This window comes from Stegodyphus dumicola, chromosome 6 (assembly GCF_044657685.1).
Source record: "Stegodyphus dumicola isolate Sdum_Otavi_A_Nest chromosome 6, ASM4465768v1".
NCBI classification, from domain to species: domain Eukaryota; kingdom Metazoa; phylum Arthropoda; class Arachnida; order Araneae; family Eresidae; genus Stegodyphus; species Stegodyphus dumicola.
The window spans coordinates 56,648,037-56,668,552 of NC_140773.1; the positions used below are offsets into that span (position 1 = coordinate 56,648,037).

General features: G+C 30.9%; 1 protein-coding gene across 9 annotated transcripts in view; it reads left to right on the forward strand.

Moving 5' to 3' along the window:
* Positions 1-20,516, forward strand: part of LOC118188395 (semaphorin-1A-like) — a 905,788-nt gene that overhangs the window by 755,598 nt on the left and 129,674 nt on the right. For 7 of the 9 annotated variants that reach the window (XM_035358817.2, XM_085818328.1, XM_085818327.1 and 4 more), the window contains 2 exons: positions 11,642-11,662; positions 15,630-15,734. In XM_035358817.2, coding sequence (XP_035214708.1) covers positions 11,642-11,662; positions 15,630-15,734 — 126 coding nt within the window. The remainder of the gene's footprint in view (positions 1-11,641; positions 11,663-15,629; positions 15,735-20,516) is intronic. The other 2 variants (XM_035358820.2, XM_085818329.1) reach the window with 1 other exon arrangement.

Consider the following 20,516-nt stretch of genomic DNA (forward strand, 5'->3'; position numbering starts at 1 on the left):
AATACGAGCTGCATGTGCTTTCTTTACAACACGAAGGCGTGCTGGAAGAAGGGAGAAAATACCTTATAAACGTAAGAGTAATAAATTGAAATATAAGGGATCATAGGACAAAAAGCGTTTGAAATGATGATATTGCTTTGATATCTTGTGCTTTTGGCAGTATTCAGCCATAGATTTGTATTAGTTTTATGAAGCAACCTTCTTTTCTGCTTAATTTAAGTAGACGTTAATAAAAGTACGTTTTCTTTTGCATTAACGCCATTTCATTTTGTACATTTAATTTACTATTTTCAGCAAAATGGTGTAGAATCATATTTCTCCTTGAAGAACAGAATTTTTCTAATTATTGTCATTAAGTATATGAAGTGGTTCGATTAGTTCGATGTCATCGCTTAACGTCTAATGCTGAAATTTGTTTAGTTTAAAAAGCTGATGTGTTTTTCTTTCTTTCATCTTCATAATCACTTAGGTATGGCTTCGGATCACTTTCATATGTAAGGGAAAGAAGATGGCATGTTTTTCTCCCGTTTTCTCAATGCCATTTAACATTTTTTTCCTTTCCAGCAGAGAGAAATATTACATCGTTATCCATATCGAATAGGGTAGAATAGTAATGACTGATACGTGCTGGAAATTGGTTGCACATTCCGTTATCTGCGCATGTGAAACTGCGCAGTTCTCCGCTTTTCCGTGTAATATATCTCCTTGTGATTTAAGACCGAAAAGTTCCAGTTTAATACCAGGCTTGATGGAAAAGATGGAACTGTGAAGGGAACGAGAGAAAATAATAATAGAAAATAGAAATTACTCGACAATCTTTCAGAAGAAATGCAGACAGATTTTCTAGATGGATGAAAAGAAAAAGCCAACTTTCAAATTTCGCGATTTGTAGTTATGGTTTAGATCAAATGTTGCTTGCGGCACATTTGAAAATGTGCAAAATGAGGCAAATTAGGGGAATGCTTTATTCCATAAGAGCCCTAAGAAGTTTTAGGAGAACATGTCTTTGAAAGTGTTTGACAGATCGCATTCGACGCCTTTTATTAGAAAAGCAGTCAGGCATTCCGCGTGTTCAGATGGGCTTTAGGATTAGGATTTTAATCATTATTCGTCTTCCTCTTCAGTATTTGGCAGCTGCGAGAGAGAAAGCAATTTTTCTATTTTTAAAGTAAAGCTTTTTAAAATCCTTCAATGCAAGATTCGTCCATTACGGATTTCTGTTAGTATTACTGTTAGAAACTGAGCTCTAACATATCAAGATTCCATCATTTTTTTTATATGCTCAATGTCGTCAGAGTATTTCATTCCCTAATATATCTAAGCTGACAAATGGGTACAATAAGGATATATGTATTGTGACGTGTATTATTATTTCCGCCATTTCTAATTTTCTTTCCCTATTCAAAAATGATTGCTTTTACATTTGAGTATTATTTTAAACTTTTATGTCCTAGATAATGAGGGCGATGTATGCCTTTTAGAATTTGCTAAAATTCTTTATTTCAAAGTATCACGCATTGACATTTGTAACAATAAGCCAAAGTGATTAAATGATAGAAATTGTTTACATTTTTAACATTTACTCATTTTATAGAAACACATTTTAACAGCAATTGAACTTCTGCATTTCACTACACGTTTCAGGAAACTACATTTAAGACTAAACCGAAATCAAAGTAGGTGCTTATTTTGTTCATCAGCTTGAAAATTGTAATATCCAGCTTGCTAACATTTGTTTAGCGTTGTGTCTGGTTGAAAAATGGGTCAAAAAGAGCAGTTTCCTTAACAGAAGAAAACAATTATTCTGCGCTTGATGGAAAAAACTTAATATTTGCGAACATTGTATACGAGTTTAGTTATTAATAATTAATAACATTTAATTTTGATTTTAAGCAAAGGGATGAAGAAATTACTTATTTTCTTGTGACCAATGAAGTAACTACTTTGGAAATTCAAACAATCAGAATGAGGCTCAGTTTTCTTATATTATCCAGTTGTTACTGTAATTAGCACTGAATCCCCACTGATGGGCTCAGATTCGAATCACCACTGAGGCTTGGACATTTGTGACTACAGTGCTTTTGCGGTAAGAAACAGAGAAAAGAAGGCAAAAATCTTGTGTATTATCTGTCAGGAGGCTTTCGGTTGGTACTGGAATGGAACTTTAATTGATTTTTCTGGTTAAACAGGTTTTATTTCGAACCGTTCTGCCACTGCTTGGTTTCAAATCGTTGAATTTGTTAATAAAAAATTCTTCAAAGGTTTACAAAATAAAACAAACTGAAGGGTTTCAGATTTTAACAGTCGTGCAAAGGGTTTGTTAATGTTCTTTACGCTCTTGCTGAACTCCCAGTTTACCAGTCTGCTGTTATACTCACTCCCACTGAACCATTTCTTTCTCTTTTTAGTGTTGGCATACATTTTTCTGCTTTTTCAGTCTTTTTCAATTTATCATAACAATGTTCAGTTTTCTTATTAAGATGGCTTTACAATTATTTTATATTTTTATTATTAATGTTTTATGTGTTTACTTTATCCATTAAATATCACGTTCTTGGCACAATCACAAAAAATTCGATTCAATTGAAAAATCACGAAATATTAAAAAACAGACATCTTTAGAATTTCCGATAGGCAGCCATGGTGGCTGGATATAAATCTTTAAATTTTACAAAATATGAAACAGACAATAAAACAAATTCGAAATTCAAAATTCGGACTTCCAGGTGCCTGTGTTCGAGTGAAATACTACGTTATTCAGAATTTCCTTTTTTATTTTTCCATTAGATGGAGCCACATTTGTTATATTTTTAAGTATACTTATTTTTATTTATTTGTGCAATAAAATTTCAGTAGCATAGCTCAGAATAATTTTAGACTAGAAGAAGTGAGATGTGTATCGAATAGCTCGAACCTTTTTGAGATTTTGCACGTACCCTAATAAAAATCTTTGGCTGAATTTTGTCTTATTTTAATGGTGAAATGTTTTATAATAGTCCTTTAAAGCGAATCTTGAACTCTATTTCACTTACTATAAGCGAATTGATCTGGATTATGGCAAAGGACATAAAGACAAATATGCTGAAGAGAAGGTTTTCCTTCGTAAAAAATGTTCTAAGGGAAACTGGTTCATATTCGCATTTCTAACGGAAAACGAGGGAAACTACAAAAACTCCAATATGAACCAAAGTCGAATAACCAGTGTCCAACTGTCTAATCATTAAACCACTGGTGGGCCTCTTACTATTAAGAACCTTTAATAATAAATATTCTTGTGTTACAAATAAAAAATAAATATAAAAAATCTGAAAGCTGTCAGACTTTATATTACGACCCTATAATTCGCCTTGGGCGTTTTCTTCATTTACACAGACATATACGCTTCGTGAACATTTGGGCTAATGCACCTTTGGGATAAAAGTATTTGAAAACAGCATATCTTAAGAATTTCCGATCGAAAGTCTCGTGCGCTGGAGACAAAAATACTTTACTCCGTACTGTGTGTTGCCACTGATCGCTTTGAAATCGTTGAGTTTCTCAAACAAAAATTCGTTTACAAAATTTGAAATAGTCAATGAAACAAATTCCAAAAAATCCAGCTTCCATCTGCCCATATTTGAGTGGAAGACTACGTTATTAAAATTTGATGGCTTTAGGTACCGTTGTTTGTTCACAGTGCGAGAAACATACATACATTTATGCAGGTTCTTTATTATTTAATTTCTTTAAATATAATACAGAGCAACAAATATAATAAGTATAGGTTTGATGAATATAAGGTCTCTAGCCAAAATATATGTTGTTATTTATTATGAGAGCTGAATAGTAAATGACTGAATTCGCTTTCTCATATTAGCAAAACAATACTTTTTTGAAAAATATTATTCATTAAATTGAACTCCTCGAAATCGTCTTTCGGTTTTGGGCTTTTCTTTAAAAAATTTCCATTTTTCCTTCCTCCTATCCATGTTCGGTGTTTTCGAGTTATTATATGCGTTCAGTGGGAACAAATCGTCATCGCTCTCTCTCTCTTTCTCAACTCAAGAAAAACAAATTCAGCCTTAATGCATTCGCTGCTGAGAAGAAAAAGAATGTAATTTGATTAAAAGAAATAAAACCGAAACGACGTATTTTGATCAATAACGGCGCTCACTTCTCTTTCACTAATGACTAACAACGAGATGGATGAGAAGCGGTGGGAGAAAAGGCCTACAAAAAATGAACGATTGTAAACCGCAAGACTACGTTGTCCGCGCGCTGCTCAAAGAAAGAAGGAAGGGTGTAGACTGGATTTAAAAAGTAAGGAGGGGGAACATTCCCTAGCAAATTGGTCCACAAGAAGATTGTATAAAAAGGGAAGAGAAAGTCTCATACACTTTTAAAAAATATGAAAGAAGGAAAAAAATCTTCGTTTTCCAGTAAATGTTGTCATTCATCAAAACGAAGAATCTTCTGTGCGGAGTATACGGATGAGTGTAGTAATTGATTGGACGCCATCTGGTGCTCACTTTCGTGAAGAGAATTTCAATTTCCTAAAATTACTCGGAAGCGTAATACTTACGTGGATAAACGTGTACATTTAAACTGGACGGTTTCTTTTTCACAAACGAGGCATAAAATACTTTATTTTGAATGGGTAAAGTTTTTAAGACGCTTTCTTCGAGGTGTTTATCGCATTCAGCTCACAGATTTCGTGTCCAGTCAAAATGTAAAATATTGAAATATTGTTATTTGAAGGAAATATTTATTCGAAATCTCGTACGCAAGAAGTCAAGTGAAATAAAATCAGAACCACATTTTTTAAAATTAAATTGATTTTTTTCGTTAGATAACTGCGCTGAGTACCCGCGCAGCATTAATTTACAATGAAATAATATTGTTGTAATTTTCTTTAAAATATTTTAGTCTATTTTATTGTATTTTTGTTTTTTGTGTATTGTTTTAACGTTTGATATTGTTTTTATTTATCTATTTGCTTATTCGTTGCATTTCATGTAGTCATGTCATTTAATTTTTGTTTCATGTATTTGTTGCTATTTATTGTATTTACTTCGTGGTATAAGAGTTCATAGATATTTATTTCGACAACAGAGTTGTAGATCTTGTGTGGAATCAGTCAACGCTTAAAAATTGAAGGTAGCTAATTAGAAGTCAATACATAGACAGAAAGTCTTCTGACAGATCTTAGCAAAGATTTTTGCCGCCAAAGTAGGCATCATTTGGAAATTTAATTTCCAACTTGGTGACTTTTTGTAAGTTCTTAGAAAACGCATTTTGAAAACCCTATAAACTGTTTTTCTCGAAGCTTTCAGAAAGCATTTTAAAATGAATTCAGTTTGGCGTTTTAAAGCTTACTGTGTTAGTGATAATGCTGATCTGGGATATTTTTTGTGCGATAAGAACTGTTACCTTATCTGTGTGTTCTCCTTGAGCTATTTAAAGCTTTTTTGTTTCTGTGTGGTGTTATAAATTTGAACAATGGGTCCATTTTTTTCTGTTCATTTGGCATAATTATTGAGGAGATCTGTACAAACTCGTTGCTCACAACAACGTGCCACCACAATTTTGTTTTCTGTTATTTGGCTTTGGTGTTTGGAAAAGCTTGTTTCGAACATGCGATTTTAAGTAATACAATTTTAAGTAATTTTGCATGCGATTTTAAGTAATTTTAATTATTAAAATAGTAAATCTGGCGTGATTGAATAACTTAAAACTTGTGTGAGGTATTACTAGAATCTTCATACCCAGATAAGACTGCAATTTTGTTTTTATTATTATTATCATTATTTGTTTCCTTGATTTTGTACTTTTTTTAAACTTCGAGGTGTTAGGTGATGTCTTTGAGGTGTTAAGCTATTACCTGAAAGTTTCAGATTGTAACATTTTTCGGGCTTTCAGCTATTTTTTATACCCTAAGATTTATTAAGCGTATTCTTACTTAATATGACAATTTGACTATCGTATCATATATTCATTTTGCCTAATTTCAATTAGTGTACTCTTTTATTCCATTTGATGATTTTTTTAAAAATTGAAACGAAACTTTAAACTAAATGTTTTAATAATGCGTCATTTATGAAGCAGAAAAGGAACTTTTAAATTGGTGTTCTTTATTATCTCTTTAACTGTGATGGGTTTTACCTTAGTCATCTTCAATAAAGACAGAAATAAGGTATCAGGATATACAGAATCATCAAAGATATTGCATTATAAAGCACAGAATGTTTCAATTTTTTCACGTGCAGGCATATTTTATAATCTTTCGGTTTATAATAGTAAGTTTCGAGGAAATTCCATTGTGATATCTAGTATCAAAGTGTGATATGATAGTGGTATTGTAATACCCAATATCCAAGTGATCCAATTTAAAGTCGTATTATGATACCCATTACATATATTGTGGTAGTCAATATTATATGCTTGATCTATGTTCAATTTTTATAGATTAAGTCAATATTAAATTATCATTAATATGCAGTTTTTATAGTGAAGTCAATGTTAAATTATCATTTATGAAGATCATATCTTACCAATCAATATTAAGTCATCATCTACTCATAATTTATCTATCGTCATCTATGCAATATTTATGTAATGACAATCAATGTGCTATGCGCTAATTAGATAAATGTTCATAATCATCATCTAGGCAGTCTTAGATATTTTTTGAAGGATGCTATAAGATGCATCAAACTTGTTATCCTGCCCCATGCCCTACGCTAAAATTATATTTATTCTAATGTCCTTATATACTTATGTAAGTATCCTGTTACTTCAGTTTCGTATGAAGAATTGTTGAAACTTCACAATTTCGAAATTATTATTCGCCTTTTATTAAAATAATTCAGTGGTAGCCAGTTAATTTATGGTCTAGAACAAATATGTACAAAACTGTTTTCCAAATATCGTATTCAGTTCGTGTTAAATGCAAATTCTGGAGTGATTTTACAATGCAGATAGTAGATGTAAACGAAGAAAAAAGTCCCGAATCTCTTTCGATAAACAAGAGTATAGCCATGCAGTAAACACCGCTCCAAGATTGATGTAAATGGCTTGGGAGAGTTTCTCGTAACACAGGCTACAGCCGTTTATACCCAGTCGTAAATATGAATTGAAGTATCCTCTTGTCCAGTCGTAAAAGATACTTCCAATACAAAGGATCCTCGCCCAGTTACGCCTCCGGCGATTGTTTAGTCAGATAGCCGCAACTCTGGTAAAAGTGCTTGCGTAAAGGTTGTTGGAGTTTAATTGCGGGCGATTTATGTGCCAAGAATATCGTTTCGGAGTTAGAGCTGTAAATTTCAAAGGAGAAGCTTTGTTTAGTCCTTAAACATTCTTGTTCTTGTTCCTACAAAATGCATACAGCGTGTTTTTCTTTCCTTGTACGTTCGCTAAAACTAGTTGCTTAAAGTACTGTTCTGAACTTAATGTACCTTAAAGTGTAACACATCTTAGGTATGCTACATGGCTTCAAAAAGTATTGTTACAGTTAGGCTATTACAAGAATTATTTATTAAAGTAGGATATGATTACCCAGTCGAAAAGGTATTATGGTTATTATAAAGTAAGTTTCGAGTAATAATTTTTAATATTATGCATAAGTTTGATAACCCTTTTTAATAAGGTAACTAAACCATATACTTTTTTCTTTCTTTGTTTTGAGTAAAACGTGCTAGTAATTTCAGTTGTGTTTATACAAATAACGTATTTTTATTGTATTTAGAATTTTTCATTTTTAACATTATAATTTAAACACTAAACCTTTATTACCACTCGACGAAGTGCATGTCCCACAGTCATGTAATATTAGTTGGCAAAACGTCAGAACAATCATACCTGCAGAAATCAATAAATGTTTGAGGAGTGTGTTAAATGTACGTCTCTATATGGATATTTACGTACATTTTGAAATATTACAATACGAAGGAGCAAATCAAAGTATTTGGAGTACATCGCACTTCCAGCAAAAAAAAAAGACCAACTATTTATAAAGGAATCTTATAATGAAATTATCTCATCTGCGGAAAGTACTTATTTTGAACAGCATGAAAACTTTCATCACATGATTTCTTGATAGAAATTTTTGCAACGCAGAGATACACGGAAAATGTGTTCTAAGCCTATCATTTAACGATATCCAAAACAATGCATCAAGCTCTTGATATTGAATAAATTATTATTTTCGCCTCTGTCTCACTTCTAGTAAAAATATAAATATATCGTTACACTAAATGAATTATCGATTTATGTATCAAACTGACGATAGCTAAACATTTTTCTGGAAACCACGTGGACATAAAGCTTTCAAAAATTGTTTTGTCTCCGAAAATCGGAGAAAAATTTTGAAAATATGTTTAAAGCTGCAGCAAAATTTGCTGTAACTACAAACTCGGAAAAATTAACTATAAGTTTAGAAAAGTCGCAAACTTAAATTTGGATCAAAAGCAAAAATTAATTACTTTTATCATCAAACTAATATCATGCAGCCAATAATTGGTGTAATATCTTTGCATTTTCATGACTTGCTTCAGCGTGCTAAGGTCTCTTGTCAGTGGAACAGATTTCGAAAGATTTAACAAAAAAAATCAAGCAAAATATTGTTTCTTCCATATAAAGCATTATTAATTTTCGAGATGTGTATTCAATTGACTTTTGCAACGTTTTCTTCTTGAAAGGTATCGAGAGACAGCATCTGAAAAATCTTCACGAAAATTATTTTTAGGTGTGTAAATCTGATTTTAAGATTATAGTTTTTATTTTGAAAACTTTCATGTAGAACGATTTACGATATTAGGCTATTTTTGGCCTTTCAGATTACACACGTTAGTCATTACAAATATGGTTTTAATCGAATGCAGAAGAACTATTGTTTACTATAGCATCTTAACCAAATTTAAATCTTTCATCATCTTCACCAGACTTCGGGTGCTATTCAAACACCCATTACATGAGGAAACAGCGAAAATTCTTGCAACTGGTCAAAATAGATAGCTTGTGTGGAATTAAGTACGATCAGTCATTCAACGGAGCATAAAAACAAGTAAATCATTAATCTGTAGAAATTACTTTTGAAATAACGATGGCAATTTCTAATTTTAAGTAAAAATGGGAGGTGCATAACTAAATGTTACAGCAGTCTCATATACCAAATTTCAACGCTCTATGCTTAATCACTTTTGAGTTATACTAAATACATATATACAAACGTACGTACAGACATTATGAAAAAAATCTAATGACACCACATGACTTCCTTGTACGGAATATTAAATTATGCGTATTTTTTGTTGCATTTAATTTAAATTTATTTCCTAGACTTTTATCAGAGATAGCTTTCTTATTCATTTAATTCAGTAATTTTTTTCGCGGTAATGCAAAAATGCATAAATCCTCAAAATATCTTCATTAAAAACTTAAAAATATGGAAAAAAACAATACACCCAATTTAGTTAAAATAATTTTAAAAACAATTTTTACAATTAAAATTAAAATTTCTACAAAAAAACAAGCAATTCGGCCAGCAGACAACAAGGCAGATTTGCACAAAACTGAAAGCTACGTTTGGTCTAAATCGGCAAAAATATACTGAAGTTGGTGTAAAAACTAATTTAATTCTGTGTTCTGCTAACTTTCAAATCTAAACAAATATAGCTGCTATGGTAAACAAAAATTATACTTAGCCGCACTTAAGCAACTTTTAAATTGTTGTTAATTCTACAACTATTTCATGCACATTAACTAAAGGCACAAATGCCTTAATCGGAAAATAACATAATTCAATCATTTTTAAAGCAAAACGTGCACAATTTACCAATATGTATAAAAGCATAAAAAATGAGCTCACTCAGGGTATATAAATATATATATTTATATACTTTTGGTAACCAGAAAAGGAGGTGCACAACTACATCTTATAGCAGTCCCATACACAAAATTTGAGCGTTCTGAGGCTACTCTGAGTTATGCTTGATTCATACATACATACATATGTACAGACTCCACGATAAAAATCTCTTCTGAATTCATTTTAAATCAATTTTATAAACCGTTTGGGGAAAAAGAGTCCTTTATTTTGTCCTTACGTAGAGATGTCGCACGAAAACATCGTTAAATTGCTTTCGATAGCGGTCAAAATGGATATTTTCTTCTAAAATAGGACACCCGGAATTTTTCGTGATTACATTACTTCCTTTACTTCGTACAAGAAAGTAAAACGACTTTAAAATCACTCGCAAGGAATTTTGAAAAATAGTATTTTTAATGTTAAACGGCATGTGAGTGCTAACTATAAGTATGCAATCAGTTACATCTGATTAAGCTTATAGTCAACTGATAAAGGCTGCAATTTAAATATTCAATTCTAAATTGTTTTTATTTTAAAAATTTGGCATTGTGAAAACATTTTTATTTTTCGGTCCCTTTTGCTGCATTTTCATTCGCCGTAACTATATTACGTGACTGAAATCAGTATTGTATTAATTTATGTATTGAAAGATGGGTGAATAAAATATACCGTGAATGTCATATTTTTCCAGAGTAGTAATATTTTTAATTTTTGATTATACCCAAATAATTTTCAAGAGGTACTGTTTCTTATAAGTTTTCTAATATGTGATACAAAAATATAACAAGGTTATCCTGGCGCTAAATATACAAAATTACTGTGAATGGGTTCGTTTTAATTTCCTAATTCGTTTTTTATAAATTACTCCTCTATCAAGCCTCGTTTCATTCCACTGCTAAAATGTCCATTTCCAGCGCGCGCAATATTCAAATTAGGTAGAAAGAAAGAATTACTTAAAGGAAGGTTTGGAGGGTAAAGTGAGACCGTGTTCTGGTTGTCTGAAGGCCTTGTTGCTAACTTTGATCTTCTAGCGATTAGAATTCTGCGGCGTTGAGTTATTCTTGCCAATTAGGCTTGTTCATGACGAATTCGATCAGAGTCAGCTTGCGCGCTATTAAAAACTGCGAAGCCGTTAGCCTATACTTAACCTTCTTCATTTTCTTTGATTTAAGCCAAAATTGTTGGCTTATGTAAGCATGAGTCGGGACGTTTTTTGAATTAATAAATGGTTCTTCAGACCCCTTCCCTATCTCTGTGGTATTTATAAGACTTGGTAAAACGTCAATAGCTCTCTTTTAGACTTTTAGTCTTAACTATATGTTTCCGAAGAAGACCAGATGATATAACTACATAATTTATCTGTAGCAGAAAACAATGCAATGCATTTTATCAAGTACTAAATCATCCTATTGGGAAACAACTCAATTTTCATGTTATACTCTAGTTCTGTTTTTAGGGTAAACGTTAATATCTTGCATTGCAGGGAACTTAAAACCTTATCACTTTAAGCTGATAATATTTTTATAAAATTAAATTCTGATTATCAATGTGTAGATTATTATTAATCTTAGATGATTAATCTTAAATGTATTCCTACTAGACAGATACCATAAAAAGTGCTTTACAGTTTTTGATAATCATGTCTTTAGACAGATACCATAAAAAGTGCTTTACAGTTTTTCATAATCATATCTTATCAATCTACATTTTAATTCATTGTTGGCTTTTCATAAAGTGTGAAAGTGTTGTGTTTGTTTTAATACAAATTGAATTTTCTATGCTTTCCTAACAACTCAGGACCTCTTGGACAGAGAACAGGTACAGTTAAATTGTATAATATAATGTATATTATGATATATTTTATAATCAAGATAAGAAATATTTTTAAAGAAGTCTAAATTTTATTTTCATTTTTAGAAGTGATCTCTCAAAAAATATCGTATTTTTAAAATTTCTGTGTAACCTTTATTGCCTGTGTGTCTTTTGTGCATGGCGTGTGTGCATATGTATCGTACCTGCTCAGATTAATGCAATAAATTGAACTATTTTTGAATATTTTACGAAAATATCGCAAATCTCTATTTCTTATGACTTAACAATGCTTAATGTACAGCTTTGCAATATACATATTCGAGAATATAATCTTTACGCAGTTATTGAAAAGATACTGATATTTTGATTTGAAGATTTCTTTTAATAGTTTATAGTTCTTTTGCAGTTAAAATCTTACAATTGCAAAAGTATTCGACTATCACTGCATAGGATCACAGAGTCTCCTAAAAATACTTTTAGCGTATCTCCAAAATTTCTTTACGATCCTTTTTAAAATTGAACTCCCATAAATCTTTTCAGAATGCCGCTCGCAAATGTGTTTTTGAGAAAAAAAAATGTCCTAAACTTTCTTGCTCCTGGAAGGGGCGTTAAATGTTCCCAGAGACGTTAGAATTGCAGCAACACCGATACTGAGACATGGGCAGAATCTTTTTTATCGCCGCAAAACACATTTAGTTTTGGAATTTCAAACTTAAACGTCCCAGCAGATCACATTTAAAACTAAGCGAGCTCACTCTTGTTGTTTTTATTTTTCTCTCCTAGCCTCTCAGCGCATTTGTTGTGAACGCACCACTCAGCTTGTGATCTACGGCTGCTATCGGAACCCATTCTAGGACAACCTCCCCAAACATCCCTTTTCTTCCTATTTTGACGATTCCAGAGATCACACGCACTAGCCCTTAACAGGAACCACCAGCAGTGATGCCGAACAAACAGAACTGAGAAACAGAGCAATCTCGCCAGTCCCTTTCTTTAAACCTTTCTTGTTTTTTCTTCACCGGCCATTATATTCGGATCATTTTCTCTATTACTGACCTTATTCTTTCTTTCAAGGTTGTTTTTCCCGCTGTGTTTTTATTTCTTGAATGGTTTTTCTGGGTTCAGCATTGTCGGCTGGGGAGCCGTAAGGCAACGGAAATTGCCTAGATCGTACCCAGCTCCGATTTTTTTTCTTCACCTCCAGAGGAAGGATAAAATAAAAGAAAAATTCAGAACCCTTCTCTTTCTGTACGCACCGTAAGAGCTGGGATTGCTTTTATTTGTTTACTTTTCTTTGTGGCAAAACGAAACAGCCGGCAGCAAATCATGGCCGCGCATAGAATGCACTGGGAAACGAAGGACCGTTTGTGAACCAAAAAATGCAAGTTTCCGATCACTGATTAGGTTTTTTTTTTTTTTTGTGTTATTACACATTAGAAGCTTACTTTTATCTGACACCAATAATTAAACTGTTCATTAGCTTTAACACTGTCCTCAACTTGAATTTTTCAGTGTTGCTCTTTATAGACTTTAAAATTTCAAAATGTTAATTTTAAATGTCAGAATAATTTTTAAAGGACGTATTCTTGAGCAAAATTAAAATCCTAGCAGAGTAAGGATTTACGGTGCCTATTATATGCACTTAAATTAATAATAGAAATAAATATATTTATTTAACATATAAAATATAATAGCGGACATAATAAATGTAAAATAAATACACAAATTTATACGACTGTAAAACAAGAGTAAGAAAATCCATACTGACAGTAAATAAATTTATTAAATAAAAATTTTAAATGCGTTATACGTTTTAAATGTATGATATGAATTCGACCTCAGCTCTATTAAGTAGTTGTCTTTAAAACAAAGGATTTTTGAAGTAGATACAACTAGTGACGCTCAGCATTCTTTTAAGATAAATGATTTAAATTATGTAGTGAATATCTGACAAATAAGTACTGTATTTTATCTCTAGTATTTTAGCTCCAGATTCTGAAAATTTTAAAAGTATTTGCATGATTTTCTCTTTATCATTTCATTCAAAGAATAAGCTTCCTAAATTTTAAAATGGATTCGTCCACGTAGTGATTTTTTTTTATATTACTAACAAAGACAAATCCTCGAAACTTCCTGCGAAGTTCACAGCCAGCCTTTCTCTTCTAACTGTTGAACTTTAATTCAGCATTTCCAATAAGCTGCCCGTAGTAAGTACAATGTTTCGGATACTGACTTTCCAAGTTTCATACAAAACGTTATCTTCTAACATTGTGTGAGACTAGACACAAAAACTAATACGCAGACGCAATATTACTAATAAACAGATTGATGCAGAGCTTAAGAAGGTCGGACTGTGGGCCAGGAATGTGAAGGGTTTTCTGCTCTACCTATCTCGATTCCCACTTTCTTTTGTCCCTTTTGCTTTCCATTGAGAAAGAAAAATCATGCTTATCACTTTGGAATAGACCTAGTATGTTTCAAGATTTACCGGTGTGGCATATTTTAGATTTTGATATGGCTAAATAACTTATCAATTTGCATTTTATTGTAATGCAGCCATTATATCGATACGAATTTCATGTTTTAAATTGATTGCTACATTTAATTGATTAAAACGTTCTTAAGCTAAAGGTAGCTTGAGCGCATTTCCTTAATTAAAATTTCGGAACTAAAGACCCAATTGATGGATGAGCCTTTCAGTTTCTTAACAATGGAGATCGGTGCAAAATAAAACTAAGCAAGGATTTCTCCACTTCAGTTTTGTCTTGATCCCTTCTTTTTAGAAACGTCTTGTATTCTGCGACAGAATTTTTTTTTATCTTACCCTCCCGATTTTGCTTAAAATAGCTCTACGAAGGTAGAAAAGGAAGGGGACGAAGCGCTCTTAACTCGGCGATAAATTTTACGAAAGTGTTACTTAAAAGGCGCGTTCTGCCACTCGGAACGACTCTTGTTATTGGAACACACGGCGCGCTGGGGAAAAGGAAGACATTCTGAAATGCAAAAATAATGTGTAAATGTTGAAGAAAAAATTCTAGCAGTAGCTTTTGTTTCTTCAGATGTAATGATGAGACATGCATGTTTAAATATTCGATAGCCCTTCTTTTATTTTCTTTTTTTCATTTGTTTTTCACTTTTAAAAATTCCACTTCTGTTGTTAAATTTTGAAACACACTTTGAGCTGTCAAACTCTGAAATATGATTTAAATTTGAGAATTATGGAATTATGGTAAAGCTATCTGCCTAAGAGAAGGATGTGATCTTGGAGGACTTTCTAAGGGAAACAGGGTCATACTTACATCACACATAGAATTTGAGTATGAAACACAAACAAAAATTTTCGAAATAATAAATTTAAAATCGATGTATAATTAATATCCTGAGCTTCTAATGAAATAATTTTGAAGTTTCTTAATGTTCTAATTATCAGGCTTAATGTGAAATTAAAAATATAAAATGTCTTAAGTACAGCCATAAAAGTATCGGCTTTTATGGCTTCTAATTATCAGACTTAATGTAACTTAAGAAAAAATATATATTATTTATGTTCTTTTTGTTATGCACGTATATCCGAAAATTATAGTTTATAATAGTATTGTTATTTTTAATGTTATACTTTTGGAAAAGACATTTTTAAAATTTAATGGTTAGCTTTTTCAGATTTGTAACTTTTTTCATTATCATACTGAATTATTAGGTAATATTCCATGTCAGTTTCAGAACTGTAAAGCATTAAAGATATAAATTCTGTAAAAGTGAACTTACTGGTTTCCTTATTTTGAAGAAATTAAATAAAATTAAACTTTATCTAATTTTCAGTTTTATTAATTAAATGAATTGTTTATATTGAATTGTTGTTTAACAGAATCTTAATCTTCGAATGTGCTTTACTGCTTACTTTTAAAAATCATGCTATACGATGCTTTTGTTATGAATATGAATGTAAGGTTGTAAATTTATCTAATTTGTATAGACGGAGATCTGTACGTAGCAACCGTGGCGCAGTTTTCTGGAGCCGATCCTCTCATCTACAGAGAACCGTTAAGAACAGAGCAATTCAATTTTGAGCATCTAAACGGTATGTAAATTGTATTATTTTTAGTTATTCGTTAATTTTTTTGTATTAACAGACTATTAAAAGTCCAAGATGAAGTAAACTATTTCTAAGATTAAATAGAAATATTTAAATTTAAGAAACATTTCATTTCAGATTTATGCCTCGTACAAATACATTTTATATTCTGTAACAAAACTTTCTGTAACTTTTCCTAAAAAGATTTTAAAATTCTTTGGAAAAACTATCATTTTGAGCTTTTTTCTGTCAAGGGAAATATTATGTTACATCTGTGTCACTGAAAAATCTGACTTTTTCAAACTTATTAATGCCATTTTATTCTGATATTCTGATATATGGATAACTTTAAATAGTAAAGTAATATTTGGCATTTGAATTAAGGGTTTTTCTGTATTACCCATGAAAACAATAATTTATGACAACTAGCTGCTGCGAAAATAAAAGGCATTATACAATTGTATTATTGCAGACTTTATTCCTAATCAGGCGTCTATATTTGAAAATAAATTTAATTTTATTTATAGAAACTTGCTAGTTGTCTTTTATTTCATCGCGTTGGATAATTTCATACAAATTTGTAATATCAGTTTTTTTTTCAATGGCGGGAGCTTTTCTATTCCGGCATTGGCCACTCCTAAGTGGCCACTCCCTTAGGCCTACGCCAGCATTGGCCACTTCCTAAAACCAGATGTGGTGATCTCTTTACTATGGAGGCACCTAATAGATGGGACACCTTTGCCTCTTATGAAGGGACAAACAATTTACATCCATGCCTTCTCCGGGATTCAAACCCGGGCCCTTCAGTTTCGCAGTCAGCTCCCCTAACCACTATACCGTCTGACGGCTATAATATCATCCTTATCATGCCAAAATAACGTAAGTTTTAATTTTGTGCTTCTTTGTTTAATCTTTATTTTTATCTTAAGTTATTTATCGAAATTTTACCGTATGCGCGTCACAAAAGTACAGCGATATTCATATCACTAGGAAAAAATAAATTTATACCTCAAAAAATTGTACAGATTTTTTCTGAAACAATGATTTTGAAGATTCGTTTATTTGGCATGACGTCGATGGTACATAATTGAAATATAAAGCTAGTTCACACATTTCTGCTCAGAATAATTATAATTTTCTGTAAAGTAATATAACTCCAAAGATAAACAACTGTCATGAGCAGCATTTTAAAACCTCATTAAAATTATTTTATGCATATTATTCAAATTAATAATTACTAAAGAACAGCTCATTTTGTTAATAAACAGAATAACTGACATATCTTAACGAATATTGTAAGACACTTAAGTTTATTAACAGTTGGCTACATCAGTTTTAACATTTAATCACAAGTGCTTTGCAAATTGCAAATCAAACAATAGCTCAAATGCGAATTTAAATGACTTTGAATGATGAGGAATGATAAGAATCTTTTGAATTTCGCTTTCAATGTTTATCTTTGTAGAAAATGTTCAGCCACACAATTAATATTAACATAATATTCGTCTAAGAGCAAGTCGTAATTAATGAGACGTAAGAAATCAATTTGGCATTAGTTTGCCTGTAAAGTGTGCGTTTTTGCAAACATAGATTGCTTGGGTGAAAAACAACTAGCTGGCGTTGACAGTGAAATGAGCGATGTACTTCCTAAAGAATACTTCTTTTCAGATATTCATTAAAAGTGTTGATTTCTTTAAACGTAATTACTTTTAATAAGTTCTCTCATAAATATCTGGAGTAGTAATTAATCACTAAGCTTATTTATTATTTTCTTTTATTATTCGTTTTATTATTCTTAGGTTTACTTTAAAGAATAAGCTGAGAATAAGACCAAAACACTGAAATTAGCAAGGCAAAATTGCTTGTTACAAATCGCAGAGCAATAAAATATCATTCTGTTTGAAAATAATTAAGAATTGTATTTTAACTCTTGTTATAACTTAGCAATTAAACAATCAACTAAGTCGATTTATTTTTAAATAAGAAACTGCTTAAAACCGTTCTTTTTCATATTAAAGTTAGAATCTTAACGGAAATATATCTTTTCTCGAGATTCTTTCCAATTTAATGACCTGAATATGGAAATAACTTTGAATTTAGAGTAAAATAATTAAGGAGTTAATTAAATTTTAATTTAAATTTCAACTATGTTATCCTATATTTTTTATACTATGCTAGAAATTCAGCAAGTAATCGTGATTTAACCTTTGCCATTAGAGATGAGCATGCCTAATAATTAATGTATTGATCACATAAGTTTAGTAAAAAATAACTTACGGTATAGTATGTATTTATATGGCTGCTGTATATATATAATGGTTTATAATTATAAAAGCTTTTTTTTTTTTACAAAGCTACAAATCGCAATAGCACTTAGAATTAAATTTTTCGTTCAGATGATTAATAAACTTCTTAACTTTATTCATATGTTGCATAATATGTTAATTAATAATAGCAAAGTAATAGAAGGCTATTTTTCTAGAAAAAATGAGTTTAAGACGTAATTCGTGTAAGAAATGTGTTCGTATTTATGCTTGACTTTGGAAAACAATAGAAAACCAGCCATATAAGTAATCCTTTTTAGAAACAAAAACATGCATGCTCTTTCTCCACGTCAAAAATACCTACACACAGTGATTTCTGCCATAAAACTAGCATGCAAATGTATCTTTCTCTTCCAAAAAATATCTATTTAAGTAGATCTTTCTGCCGAAGAATACAAGACAGTATGCCGGAAACCAGTATACGCACGGAATACGGAATATCAATATTTCAAACTTTGCAACGTAACTTCAATAAAACTTATTTCATTACTTCGACTCTGTTGTATCTCTATAATCATTGACTACTTGAGTTACGATCTTTATATAATTTTACAAAAATTTAAAAAAGACTCCTTTCATTTCCAGAAATACAAATTTTTCTTAAATAAATAGTTATTACTTATTTTTTAGGTGGCCGTAAATCAGTGATAGCAGCTTTAGTATCTATCTGTCTATCCAGATGGGTAAATAGATAGATCTATATAATTTGATAATTTGTTGTAACTCCTCAAGAGAAGAAAGAGAGAAGAAAACTAATACTTTATAAATAATTATAAATTAATATTAACAGAAGGAAACTAAATATTTTATTTCGTACTAAGACACTTTTACTAATTTAGACGCCTTACACGAATTACTCATAAAATAATGTGTAGATAGGTAGACAGGTATCGAAGCTGACATTACCCATTTACGGCCACCTGAACAATAAGTAATAACTTATTTTAGCAAGAATTTGTATTTTTGGAATTAAACAAGTTCTTTTTTAATTTTGGGTTAGAATTTCATTATTAACCCCCCAAAAAATGAAAAAAAAAAAAAAAAGGTTTTTTGGGGGGTATTTCGCTTTCATTTGTCAATATTCTTCCTTCTTGGTGCTTTGGTCGCCCCTTAAACTAACAAGTTTCTAAAGTAAACTAAATAAATTAATTAAAATTAAAGACACATTATTTCTAAGGAATTAATTAAACGCATGAATGTATGTGCATAAATAGATACAAATTAATAAAATAAATAATAATTAAATTAAAAATTAAATTAATAAAGGTGAAAGAAATTCATCCAAATTTACTCTGAAAGAAATATTAGTGATAAAATATATCCACAAATATACAAATAAACAAACACATATTTACTTCTGTTTAAAATAATACCGGAATGAATCATTCATGTTGTGGTAAAGCAGTTCGAAATGTTTACACGCAAAAAGTTGCGAAAGCTTTTACGAATAAATAAAAAAATGGCTGAAACATTTACATCAACATTTACAAAATAGTATGTGAAACATTCAGCGCAACTGAAGATAATTAAATTTTCATGTTCTTTATTAGTTATTCACGTAAGAATGCTTTTTTTTCTGTACCGAAGCAAAATTTGAACATCGTAACAAAATGAATGTTTAACGGGATTTGAAATTTATCATTTTTTAAAATTCTTTCCCCTTGTGATATTTCCCATCTTCTTCTTGCTGAGATATTCCTTTTGCATGAAGAAAAATAAAATATGGTTTTGTTAAATTAATATTAAAACTGTTAATTGCAGAGAGAATATGAGTCACGTTATCACGTTTAATTTAAATGGAAATTTCTGATACTGCTCACTTTTTATAGTAAAGCTTTTTTTTTCTCCCGAAAACATCATGTACCATAATTTAGTTTCTTTAAATATTTAGAGCTCACACTCAGCTATTATAGCATTTCGAAATTAATTTAAAAACTGAAATACAAATACTTTGGAATGCCATTTTTCGTTCTCTTTCGGAATGTACCACCCAAAAAATTACTTATTTATTTATAAAATCAACTTAACTCTTTCAGTGATACCGTTCACTCGAAAAACTAAACATAGTCTTTTATAACAAATATCTATGCTCATATCTCCGGAAACTGTTTGGCTGCATGAGAGTTTTCGTGATTTTCCCAAAATATAGTGCAAATAGGAGCGAAATTCAATTAAAGGACTTTCACGATGGCATTCCTTCTTCTCAGCAGATAACCGTCTTATGCTTTTCTAGATTTTCAAGCAATCAGGTCCAATCCACCTTGTTCACTAGTTTAAGTTTGCTAACTTAAATCATCTAGAAGAAGATGCTGCCTGTTTAGACAACCGCAGCAACTTATTTCCAAACTTAAAAACGAGATTTCAACAGATTATAGAGTTTGTGCGGATGTTTTTAACACCGTATTCTAACTTACGTCATTAATTTGAAGAATACAAAGATGATTTCTTATGGGAATTTCAACAA